We start from the raw sequence: 13470 nt of genomic DNA, 5'->3' as shown, positions 1-13470 counted from the left end.
GTTCCCATTTCCACATGCTTGAGAGCTGATGTAACTGATCACACAAGTGGCTGGCAGATTTGAGTGCCAGATAGCACTCAGACGTGAACTCGCAAAACGTGATTTGAATGTTTAAATGGCTATTATACTCTGAAGAACACAGACCTGATGTTAAAGAGCACCAAATCACAGCCTTTCAAGCCTGATCGAAAGGCATAGCATTTATTCCTCAAACATCTCTCCAGTGTAAGCACCCCATGTGTCAGCACATCACCTTTCAAGTACATCCAGTTACAACTTTCCTTCCAAATATCAAATTTCCTTATAAAACAATTTGGATAGCATAGAATATTAAATTGTGAATATTAATCTCTTTAAAACCCAAACAAAATGAATAATAAAACAGAATTATATACAGATTACTTTTTTAATTACAATAGATACATTTTTATAATAAGTAATATAAAATACAGAATCCCAATTTAAAAAATATACATAATATAAGAAATATTTATTTGAAATATATAAGTATATACAATAATCTCTAATACAATTAAATTACAATATTACCCAAAAGGAATACCAGGCAAATAAATTATACACACCGTGAAATGCCAGACCTGGTATTTATTTAGTGCATGTTTAGCTGTACTGCAGGTGAGGTTCATTACATCAGATGACGATGTCTCCATATACTTCAGTGTCGTCCGAAGAGGAAGTCTAGAGAATCAGCAAATGGAAAAAACTATTACTCAACATTCTCTTCAAATATTGAAATACAATTCTGCCAACTCTCACAGCTGTGCCGTGGCTCAGTGGGCAGCACTCTCGGCTCTGAGTCAGAAGTCCCACTCCAGAGACTTGAGCACAAAACTCTCGGCTGACACTCCAGTGCAGTGCTGAGGGAGCGCTGCGCTGTTGGAGGTGCCGTCTTTCGGATGCAAATTTAAACCGAGGCCCTGTCCGCCCTCTTACGTGAATGTAAAAGTTTCCATGGAGTCCCTACTATTGTGTCCAACCTATCCCATTACTACCAGGAAATATGTATCCCTATAATTGCTACATAACCAGGCCTGTGTCCATTCGCGTGTGCATTTTGGTTGCAGACTCGAGCTGTTCACTTCTATTTCCACTTTATCTTCCCCTTTTTCTTTTCTCTCCATCCCTCCCTGACGGCTCTCTCTGGTCACATGCCGGCTTTCATCTCTCCTCTCGCGGGTACTCTGCCCTCCCAAATCCCTACCCCAACCGTTCATTACTCTTCGACTATTCTACTCTACTGCCGCCATCCCAGGCTTGTCTCCCTCCTAGATAAGCCTACAGCTTCCCTCTGTGCCTCTCTTGGCATCCTCCGAAGGACCCACCGTGGCACTCATCGCTGCCTCCTCATGAGCAGCAACCCCAACTGTCCCATCCTACATTCTTGTCGAGCTTCCCGCCCAGCGCGCTCACTGGGGGCTAATCTTGCCAACTGCCCCCCCTCACCCTCCCCGCAGTGCTGACCCTGTGGACTCTGGCAGGCATCACTCACCCTCTCCGTATCTCCCTGCAGAATGTCCATTCACTTGCGAACAAGACCCTTGCCATACAAGAGCTTATCGTGGATGATTGCATCAACATCATAGCCCTGACGGAAACTTGGCTATGACATCTTACCCTTAAGTGAAGCCTCCCTGCCTGGCTATACCATGGTGGCGATGTGGCTCTATCACCAAATCACAGCTTATTCTGTCCCCGTACTTCTCTGGCACTTTCTCCTCCTTTTGAGCATCTTGCCTTATTCCACCCCCCTCATTTAAAATTCTCATTCTCTACCACCCACCCAAGTACCATAAATATTTTATCACCGAGATATCTTCACTGCTTTCCTCCCTCAGCCTCTGCACCGAGCGACTTCTCATCCTCGGTGATTTCAACCTCCATCTCAATTCATCATGCTCTCTCTCCTCTGAGTTCATGAGCCTCCTATCCTCCCTTAATCTCTCCCTCCATGTTAACTCCCCAACACATATTCACGACCACCCCCTTGACCATGCTATCTCTATGTGGCCTCACTACTCCCATCATGTTAATCGCAGATAAGGCCATATCCTTGTATCGCTCTCCACCCACATCCTCCTTCCCCCCCCCACAACTCTGCTTCCTCTGTGCACATTCCAGAAAAAAACTCTCCCCAACTCTCTTACAACTGCACTTACAAATGCCAACTGTCCATTCTTTGACCCTCCACTTACCACGGCAATTCTGCAACCGATCTGCTTAATCTCACCCTCACCACCATCTTTGATTCCCTAGTCCCTATTAAATTCCATTACTCTCTCTCACCCTGGTCATTTCCCCTGGTATGGCCCTCATCTTCACTCACATAAGTCCAAGGGCGCAGACTGGAACGGAGATGGCGGACAACTGGTTTAGCCAATCACTGCCAGATCTGGCTGGACCACATAAAGCACTACTGGGTCCTGCTCTTGTCTGCCAAAACTGCTCACTATTCTAGGATTATTCTGGAATGCAAGGATAACCTCAGCTTTTATTCTCTACTGTTAACTGTCTTCTTAAACCCCTCTCCGCTGTCTCCTCCACCTTCACCTCCAACAACAAGTGCGAGGAGCTCATGGATTTCTTTGTCACTAAGATTGAGACCATCCAATCAGCTGCCTTTGCTACCTCTCTTTCTTCCCCTTGCCTACCGGGCCAAACCTTTCTCACAAATCTTCCCTCATGTCCTCTCCTTACTCATCTTGTCCATGAGGCCTACTTCCTGCTCCCTCGACCCTATTCCCACCAAACTGCTGACTACCCAACTTCCTTTTCTGACTCCCATGTTAGCTGACATTGTTAACGGTTCTCTCTCCTCAGGTACGATCCCCCTCTCCTTCAAATCTGCCATCATCACCCCTCTCCTCAAAAAAAACAACCCTTGACCCCTCCGTCCTTGCAAACCAACGCCCCCTCTCCAAAGTCCTTGAATGTGTTGTCGTCTCCCAAATCCGTGCCCACTTTTCCCGGAACTCCATGTTTGATTCCCTCCAATCTGCTTTCCGCCCCTGCCACAGTACCGAAACGGCTCTCATCAAAGTTACAAATGACATCCTTTGTGAGTGTGACGAAGCAAAACAATCCCCTTTTGTCCTTCTAAACCTGTCTGCAGCCTTTGACACAGTTGACCACTCCATCCTTCTCCAATGCTTCCCCACCATTGTCCAGCTGAGTGGGACGGCCCTCAGCTGGTTCCATTCTCATCTATATAATCATAGCCATAAAATCACCCGCAATGGCTTTCCACATGTAGGCTGACGACACCTCACCGCTACATCCCTTGACCGCTCCACGGTCCCTAAATTGTCAGACTGCTTGTCCGACATCCAGTACTGGATGAGCAGAAATTTTCTCCAATTAGATATTGGGAAGACCAAAGCCATTGGCTTCGGTCCTCGCCACAAACTCCGTTCCTTAGCAACTGACTCCATCTATCCTTTGTATCTGTCTGATGCTGAACCAGACTGTTCACAACCTTAGTGCCATATTTGACCCTGAAATGAGCTTTCAACCACGAATCCACGACAAAACTAAGACCGCCTATTTCCACCTCCGTAACATCGCCCATCTGCGCCCTTGCCTCAGCTCATCCGCTGCTGAAGCCCTCATCCGTGACTATTCCAACGCACTCCTAGCTACCCTCCCACATTCTACCCTATGTCAACTAGAGGTGACCCAAAACTCGGCTGCCCGTGTCCTAACTCGCACCAAGTCCCGCTCACCCATCAGCCTCTGCTCGCTGACTTACACTGGCTTCCGGTTAAGCAACTTCGTGATTTCAAAATTATCATCCTTATTTTCAAATCCTTCCATGGCCTCGCCCCTCCCAATCTCTGTAATCTCCTCCAGCCCTACAACCCCCCAGAGATATCTGCATTCCTCTAATTCTGCCCTCTTGAGCACCCCTGATTATAATCACTCAGCCATCGGTGGTCATGTCTTCTGCTGCCTAGGCCCTAAGCTCCGGAATTCCCTCCATAAACCACTCTGCCTCTCTACCTCTCTTTCCTCCTTTGAGACACTCCTTAAAATCTATCTCTTTGACCAAGCTTTTAGTCATCTGCCCTAATTTCTTATGGGGCTCTGTGCCAAATTTTTGTTTTATAACACTCAGTGAAGTTTTACTATGTCAAGGGCGCTATAGAAATACAAGATGTTGTTGTTGTTGTTTTATTTGAAGAAGAGCAGGCGGGTATCCCTGGTATCCAAATATTTATCCCTCAATCAACATCACTAAAAACAGATTATCTGGTCATTAATCACATTGCTCTTTGTGGGAGCTTGCTGTATGCAACTGACTGCCACGTTTCCTGCAGTATTTCATTAGCTGTAAAGTGCTTTGTGACTTCCTGAGGTCATGAAAGGTGCTATATAAATGCAAGTCTTTCTATTTTTTGCCATGGTTAATGATTCACTGTTGCTGCATTTTGAGATGGGGACCAGTGGTAAAGCACCCATTACCTCCTAGTCTCTAACGTCATTCCATGTTAATACTGAGTACCTTCTCGGCATGCTGGCAGCTCTGAGTCATAGGGAGTGAAGCTTGCCTATGGGAGCACTCATGGGAGGATGAACCCCAGAAAAATACCTCGAGTAAAAATGTAACAACCACCTCAACAAAAATGTTCCCAAATGTCGATGGCTGCTCTGGAACAGTTTTCTATTTTTTTCTGGCTATGGATGGTCTGTGTATTCAACACAATCAGCCAACAATGCAGTTTCCTGTTTCTTGGTGCAATTAACCTTACTTGGCCATTGTGGGTGGTCTGTAGCCGGAAATGAAAGTTGTCGGCGTGACTTTCAAACCGTGGCAAACTTCTGACTGTGGGGTCAGCCATACAATGTAAATTGCAACAGAACCACATTAAAGTGAGAAAGAAAGAGAGAAAAGAGAGAAAGAAAGACACAAAGAAAGAAAGAATGTGAAGAAAGAAAGAAACAAAGAGAGAAAGAGAGAAAGAATGACAGAAAGAATGACAGAAAGAAAGAAAGAACGAAAGAACGTCTTTCACAATCTCAGGAAGTGTAGTGATTGTTCTAATGTAGGAAACACGGCAGCAAATTTATGCACAGCAAGCTCCCACAAATACTAATGAAATAAATTACCAAAACATCTGTTTCAGCTGTTCGTGGAGGGATCAATATTCCCCTGCTCTTCTGTATACTCTTTTTGTCCACAAAGAAAATCACTTCTACACAATCGCCTGCACTAATGCTGTCTGATATTACTTCCTGGAAAATATTTCCTCCCAGCAGACAATGAATCCACCGCCCTTCTGCCTGCTGGCTTTTCCACTATTAATGTGTTTAACCATAAATATCAGCAACTTTGGTAATGAAGGGAGGGCAGGAGTTCTGGTTCAACATATTATGAGGGGTCAGTAAGCAAAAGTTCTTGTTTCCTCTCTCTAACACCCACCCCACTCCCTCACCCTCCTAAGCCATGTGATCGTTAGATCAAAATAGTAGTTCAGCCATCTCAGAGGTGTTAGAATAATAACAATTTTTAAACCTACTGTGGAAAATATGACCAGCCTCTGTGCTATCTCTACTGGAATTAGCACAAAAGCAAATTGGACAATCGGTCAGTAATTCCATCAAACTTCCATGACTAGTTTTCTCAGTATCTAGTTCCAGCAGTGGGGAAACAGTTTTAAAAGTAAAATCAAAGCTGTTGTGAAACATTGGACTGGTCAAGGTGAGGCTGACTGGTGAATTGAATGTTTTTCTACGTTTTGTACACAGTGTCAGGCACTCCCAGGTAGGTCTCTCTGATCAAGACTGTTGCATAGGATTATATACAGCACAGAAGCAGGCCATTCGGCCCAACCAGTCCATGCCGACGTTTATGCTCCACTCGAGCCTCCTTTCGTCTATCCTCATCTAACTCTATCAGCATAACCCACTATTCCCTTCTCCCTCATATGCTTATCTAACCACTCCTTAAATGCACCTATACTATTTGCTACAACCACTCCCTGTGGTAGCAAGTTTCACCTTCTCACCACTCTCTGGGTAAAGATATTTCTTCTGAATTTCCTATTGGATTTCTTGGTGACTATCTTATATTGATGGCCTCTAGTTATGCTCTACCCTACAAGTGGAAACATTCTCTCTGTATCTACTCTATCAAAACCTTTCATAATTTTAAAGATCTCTATTAGGTCACCCCTCAGCCTTCACTTTTCAAGAGAAAAGAGACCCATCCTGTTCATCCTTCCCTGATAGGTGTATCCTCACATTTCTGGTATGATCCTTGTAAATCCCTGCCCCTGCACTTGCTTAAAACCTGTTACATCTCTAACATTTTCCATTTCTGACAAAAGGTCATCGACCTGAAAAGTTAACTCTGTTTCTCTCTCCACAGACACTGCCTGACCTGCTGAGTATTTCCAGCATTTTCTGTTTTCCTTTCCGATTTCCAGCATCCGCAGTATTTTGCTTTTTTATCTCAATAGTCTGGGTTGTATTCAAACCCAGATCTGAGGCAAAAGTTCAGGTGCTTAACACCACCCAGACTCTGAGCAAATGATTTTACTTAATAAAAAGCTCTGAAAACACAGCTCGTACACTTACTGTTAAAATGAACATCAAGGTCATTGAGTCTGTCATATTGTGCTATAACTAACAGCTCACCTTTGGTAACTAACTCTGATAAGTAGGCAATAATTTATCAATAAACAAAATGATGGAAAAGTTACCTGCAAGGACTATTTGCATACCTCTGTGATATTCTGGGTTGACATTTTCATATATGGGAAACAATGGATTTTCTTGTTCACCTCGTAGCTTCCTACTCCTTAAAACATCTCTGATGCACAAATGTAAATATGCATATTGACACTGAAAGAAAAATACAGGCAATAATGGGTTATTTTTCTCGTAATTTTAAATCCGTTTATAGGTTTTAAGTCATTAACCTGACGGTTTGCATATTGCCTTAAGGCTGGCCATGAGCCATTATTATAGATAAGTGTTGCAATCCCATTCACAGGTTTCATTATTTAAAATATAAGGCCAGGAAAAAGGCTGTTCAGCCCATCTAGCCATGCCTTGTCACATGTCACATGGGATCATTTCTGTCTCCACTTACCTTACATCTTAAACTAATTGATCGTTGAATATTTCAGCAATAATGAAGGATTATATTTACCATAAGTTTAATGTACCATACAGAGTTTAGGTCTGTGTTTATAATTCATTTTTGTTCTTTTCTTTTGCAATTCGATACTGTACTTTTCCCTCTCCTTGGCTTTCCTTGGGCTATGCGCCATTTTCTGGCTGAAAAGATTTGCTTCTCGGTCTCGAACAACTTTACTGGAATTGTGGCGGAAAATGGGATTGTGGCGAAGTTATGTCAGCGGAGCGGGAGCAGCTCCAAGGAAGTTCTCGGTCGTTGAAAATCCTGGGAGGAGAATTTTTTCCATTCACATCATTTCTCTGGGGCTTTCCGCACTCCAGAAGACAGCAGGAGAACCACTTGATCACTCCTTTGATTTTTGTCTATCAAAAGTTTTTTTATTTGCCGAACATTATTACACTATGAGGGAACTTGCAATGAAATGTGTGACCAGGTCCTAAAGACGTCACCATTTTGTTTATCCACAACTACACCATGAAAAAGATGGGAGTCCACCTCTCTTGGTCATTATGCCGTGTGTGAATCAAGTTCGGGGGTAGGGGGTGGGGGGGTGCATAACAGAACACCACCATTTTGTGCTAGACATGTATTTACAGTTGGACTGAGGACAGACACAGGAAGCTTCTGCTTGAAACAAGTGGGAGCTTTGTTGTAATATTCAAAATGGTATGGAAATAAAGAAATTATGGTGTAGAAAATGTCGAGCGCAAACCCAACGGCAAATGGGAACCGTCACGCTGAAATGGATGAGCAAGAGGACCACGAAAGTTGGTCCTCTTAAATCAATAGGACGTGACAGGCATGCTGGGGCTACGATTCACGTCCAAGAGGCGATGCATTGGTTGCAAAAAGGATGAAGAAGTGTGACACAAGTGCAATCGTGGGTCCGGGGGAGGGGGGGGGGGGGCGGCGGTGTGAAGATGGGGATGGGGGGAGAAAGGGGGGATGCACATGCAGTGGCTGATAGCGACCTGCAGTTTTAATGTGGGTACAGTTTTAATCCTGCTCCTTATGGCTCCACTTTTCAGGTAAGTTCAAAATATTTTTACGTAGATTTTAAGTGGTAGCCTCCCGCGGTCCTTTTAAAGACCGCTGGTATGGCTTCTCTGCGGCATGCATGGCACATGGCAGGTGGCAACCAATTTTGGGAATGGGCCTGAAATAGGTGTTAATCCTTCAATCTGCATGGGCAATGACCTAACACCCGTTTCAGTGCGCCCTAACCAATATTGCACGTGGTGCATATTCAGCGTGGAATAAGCGCGCACATGCCTCAGACATTATTAAACCTTGCCAGAACTAGTTTGCTCGGCTGAAAAAAATGGGTGCTGCACAATCTAGTGTGTCTTTTTCTGAATATTACAATGCCAGATTATATTTATTCCCACATATAATGGATGTCCAGGTGATTATTTGTAGGTGAAAGTTGATTTAAAGGGCACAGGAAGAAAATTAAGTGAGCATATTTAAGGCCATTCCTGCAATGCTTTTCTAAACTTTTGAGGGGCTTGTGCTGCCACTGAGGTTTTCATCAGCCTCTAGGTAGATAGATGCTCTGTAGCTTTTTTCATTGCACCCATTACTGCCATCAGTAGGTTTCCCATTGGGAAACTCCACATATGTGAAAGGAGCAGAAGGATGCTGAACAGCTCAGGCTGTCCCAGCGTGTTAGGCCCATTCACTTGCACCCTTGCATCCCTTTCTACAGAGAGAGGGCTACATACTGCACTTTGGCAGTGGGTTAGTGCATGTAGCTAAAGGAAGCTAATGTAGCACTTCAGAAAGAACCAAGAAGATATGTGAATCCCTGACCAACTGTAATGCAAGATGGTTCATTCCCCTATTATGTCACTTCCTAATTAATTTCCACCTATATTACAATTTTCTGCACCCAGAGCTAATGTGCTCCTGCAGACATCCAAACCTGCCACCTGGAGCTGCGAATAATGATGTAAACGAGCTGATCCTGGAAAACAAATTGCTGCTCTGATGAAATTTACAAAATTTTGCAGATGGAGTATAATGTTGGAAAGTGGCAAGTTATTATTTAAATGGAGAAAGATGGCAGTACAGCGGGATCTGGGGGTACTTGTGCATGAAACACAAAAGGATAGTATGTAGGTACAGCAAGTGATCAGGAAGGCCAATGGAATCTTAGCCTTTATTGCAAAGGGGATGGAGTATAAAAGCAGGGAAGTCTTACTACAGCTATACAAGGTATTGGTGAGGCCACATCTGGAATACTGTGTGCAGTTTTGGTTTCCATATTTACGAAAGGATATACTTGCTGTGGAGGCAGTTCAGAGAAGATTCACTAGGTTGATCCCGGGGATGAGGGGGTTGACTTTGAGGAAAGGTTGAGAAGGTTTGGCCTCTACTCATTGGAATTCAGAAGAATGAGGTGTGATCTTATCGAAACATATAAGATTATGAGGGGGCTGGATAAGTGGATGCAGAGAGGATGTTTCCACTGATAGGGGAGACTAGAACTAGAGGGCATGATCTTAGAATAAGGGGCCGCCCATTTAAAAATGAGATGAGGAGAAATTTCTTCTCTCAGAAGGTTGTGAATCTGTGGAATTTGCTGCCTCAGAGGGCTATGGAAGCTGGGACATTAAATAAATTTAAGACAGAAATAGACAGTTTCTTTAACAATAAGGGGTTATGGGGAGCAGGCAAGGAAGTGGAGCTGAGTCCATGATCAGATCAGCCATGATCTTATTAAATGCGGAGCAGGCTCGAGGGGCCTTATGGCCTACTCCTGCTCCTATTTCTTATGTTCTTATGTATGGTGGCCGGGAATTGACACTGAGCTGGAATCATGTGTGCATCAGTGCAACACTTGCATGCAGCTCAGCAAAGCACCAGAGGAATCGCCGCTGAGTCTGTGGTCGGGGCCGTCGAAACCATGGTCCAGGATCCACATAGACTTTGCAGGTCCCTTCCTGGGGAAGATGTTTTTAGTTGTGGTGGATGCACATTCGAAGTGGATAGAGTGTATAATCATGTCATCCAGCACATCCACAGCTACCATTGAGAATCTCAGTGTCATGTTCACGATGCATGGTCTGCCTGACATCGTTGTTAGCGACACCGGAACGTGCTTCACCAGTCAGGAGTTTCAAGAGTTCATGAAACTCAATGGTATCAAACATAAAGCTGCTGCCCAAATCATAAAGCAGAATATGAAGCGAGTAACCCTATGGTCACTGCAGACCCGCCTGTCATGCATGCTGCTGAGTTACAGGACAAGATCACACACGCTTACCGGGGTCTCGCCTGCTGAACTGATGATGACGGGAGGTCTTAAGACCAAGCTATCTTTTGTACACCCTGACTTGAATAATAATGTTGAATATAGAAGACAAAGTTAGCAAGGGTATCATGATCATACAGCTGTGTCACGTGATATTTCTGCAAATGATCCTGTATATGTTCTGAATTATGGTCAGGGTCCCAAGTGGATCGCTGATACTGTCATAGCCAAGGAGGGCAACAGAGTATTTATTATGAAGCTCAAAAATGGGCAAACATGCAGGAAACATATGGATCAGACAAAGTTGCGGCACACAGACGAACCGGAACAGTGGGAGGAAGAGACAATCGACGACCAACCAACCTACCCCCAGTCATCAGAGGACTCAGTGGTCATCAGTGAATCGGGACTTTCAATCACTGACATATTCAATGAAAATGGACTTTCAATTCCTGACATGGCCATTGCCACTCCCACCAGGTCAGCCACCCAGCCACCAGTCACAACAAACTCGGAACACTCACCCAAGGCTGGAGTTGAACTGAGACGGTGTTTCCACTGATGGGGGAGACTAGAACTAGAGGGCATGATCTTAGAATAAGGGGCCGCCCATTTAAAACTGAGATGAGGAGAAATTTCTTCTCTGAGGGTTGTTAATCTGTGGAATTCACTGCCTCAGAGAGCTGTTGAATCTGGGACATAGAATAAATTTAAGACAGAAATAAACAGTTTCTTAAACGATAAGGGGATAAGGGGTTATGGGGAGCGGGTGGGGAAGTGGAGCTGAGTCCATGATCAGATCAGCCACGATCTTATTGAATGGTGGTGCAGGCTCGAGGGGCCGTATGGCCTACTCCTGTTCCTATTTCTTATATTCTTATGTTCATATTTAGAGCTCACTCCTGACCAAAATATCAGCCCCATGATGTCTGGCTGTGGGACCACAATAAAGACAGTGCACTTGAGATAACCTGACACAAGTATTCAAAAATAACGCAGTACTGTTCATTGAGATGTAACAAAGTTAAATCACACACTACAGAATTATGATAGAGTGCTATCAAATCCCATTACCTCAGTTTGAACCATATGAACCCTGTGAAGCCTCAGGTCATAAACTGTTCCATAAATGTCTACGGAATCCTTGCTTTCCAACTGCTGAAGGATTCTGTCTAAAGCGATAAATGTGCCTGTCCTACCGACTCCAGCACTGTGCAAAAACAAAGCAAAATCTAAAATAAGAAGCAAATACATAAACCAAATCAACAAAAATAAATCGTCATTAAATAAAACATCCTGGGGTTGGCTGGTGTGGTTATTTACCATATTGTCCTCCCATCTTGAGAACCTGGATTCAAATCTGAGCCGAACTGATGGGGTCAAATCACGTGCCTGACTAATTGCAGTGAGTTTGGGTGATTTTTGTCCAATTCCTATTCGTGCAGGCCCATGTCACAAAATTGCTCAAAATTTGTTTATCTCATTTAGAGAGATGACAAGAAATGGAAAATTCACACTAGTGCTATAGGGGATTTATCAAATAATAGCCTGGCTTCTACTTATTCTGCCATGTTTGAAGGTAGGATTACGGTTCAATGTTGGGGTAGATGACTGTCCCAACAAGCTTTATTCTGCAGCTAGATATGATACGCCTGATTTAGGAGTGCTTGTTGCTGCTTAAAATGGAAACAATATTCCACTCCCCAACAGACATCCAGTACCTTGATATGTGTGGAAAAAGGTATATATGGATAAGTAATATTTAATCAATAAAGCATCCAATGGATAATGATGGTAATATGGGTGCGAAAGACAGCAGTCATCCCTGCCACTCTTTCCCACAATAAAAAGAACTTACCTGGAGCACCAACAGTGGCGTGCGGCTTGAATAATTGAATGTTTAAACATATCAGGGGTTATTTTGGTCAATGGGTGAAAACAGGCACTAAATGTGCTAATAGAAACATAGAAATGTGGAAAAATAGGTGCAGGAGTAGGCCATTCAGCCCTTCGAGCCTGCACCGCCATTCAATGAGTTCATGGCTGAACATGCAACTTCAGTACCCCATTCCTGCTTTCTTGCTATATCCCTTGATCCCCCTAGTAGTAAGGACTACATCTAACTCCTTTTTGAATATATTTAATGAATTGGCCTCAACAACTTTCTGTGGTAGAGAATTCCACAGGTCCACCACTCTCTGGGTGAAGAAGTTTCTCCTCATCTCGGTCCTAAATGGCTTACCCCTTATCCTTAGACTGTGACCCCTGGTTCTGGACTTCCCCAACATTGGGAACATTCTTCCTGCATCTAACCTGTCTAAACCCGTCAGAATTTTAAACGTTTCTATGAGGTCCCCTCTCATTCTTCTGAACTCCAGTGAATACAAGCCCAGTTGATCCAGTCTTTCTTGATAGGTCAGTCCCACCATCCCGGGAATCAGTCTGGTGAACCTTCGCTGCACTCCCTCAATAGCAAGAATGTCCTTCCTCAAGTTAGGAGCCCAAAACTGTACACAATACTCCAGGTGTGGCCTCACCAAGGCCCTGTACAACTGTAGCAACACCTCCCTGCCCCTGTACTCAAATCCCCTCGCTATGAAGGCCAACATGCCATTTGCTTTCTTAACCACCTGCATGCCAACCTTCAATGACTGATGTACCATGACATCCAGGTCTCGTTGCAGCTCCACTTTTCCTAATCTGTCACCATTCAGATAATAGTCTGTCTCTCTGTTTTTACCATCAAAGTGGATAACCTCACATTTATCCACATTATACTTCATCTGCCATGCATTTGCCCACTCACCTAACCTATCCAAGTCACTCTGCAGCCTCATAGCATCCTCTTCGCAGCTCACACTGCCACCCAACTTAGTGTCATCCGCAAATTTGGAGATATTACATTTAATCCCCTCGTCTAAATCATTAATGTACAATGTAAACAACTGGGGCCCCAGCACAGAACCTTGCGGTACCCCACTAGTCACTGCCTGCCATTCTGAAAAGTACCCATTTACTCCTACTCTTTGCTTCCTGTCTGACAACCAGTTCTCAA

At 44.1% G+C, this 13470-nt stretch overlaps 1 protein-coding gene across 3 annotated transcripts in view; it reads right to left on the bottom strand.

Moving 5' to 3' along the window:
• Nucleotides 1-403: 403 nt before the first annotated feature.
• ptprb (protein tyrosine phosphatase receptor type b) overlaps nt 404-13470 on the bottom strand; it is a 124732-nt gene continuing 111665 nt past the window's right edge. For 2 of the 3 annotated variants that reach the window (XM_070900207.1, XM_070900209.1), the window contains 3 exons: nt 11490-11625; nt 6720-6861; nt 404-699 (listed from right to left, as the gene is read on the bottom strand). In XM_070900207.1, coding sequence (XP_070756308.1) covers nt 677-699; nt 6720-6861; nt 11490-11625 — 301 coding nt within the window. In that variant the 3' untranslated portion in view covers nt 404-676. The remainder of the gene's footprint in view (nt 700-6719; nt 6862-11489; nt 11626-13470) is intronic. The other variant, XM_070900208.1, reaches the window with a different exon arrangement.

This window comes from Pristiophorus japonicus, chromosome 15, assembly GCF_044704955.1.
Source record: "Pristiophorus japonicus isolate sPriJap1 chromosome 15, sPriJap1.hap1, whole genome shotgun sequence".
In the NCBI taxonomy this organism is placed as follows: domain Eukaryota; kingdom Metazoa; phylum Chordata; class Chondrichthyes; family Pristiophoridae; genus Pristiophorus; species Pristiophorus japonicus.
The sequence above is the reverse complement of the archived record's forward strand: the minus strand, read 5'-3'. Positions and strand labels throughout refer to the sequence as shown.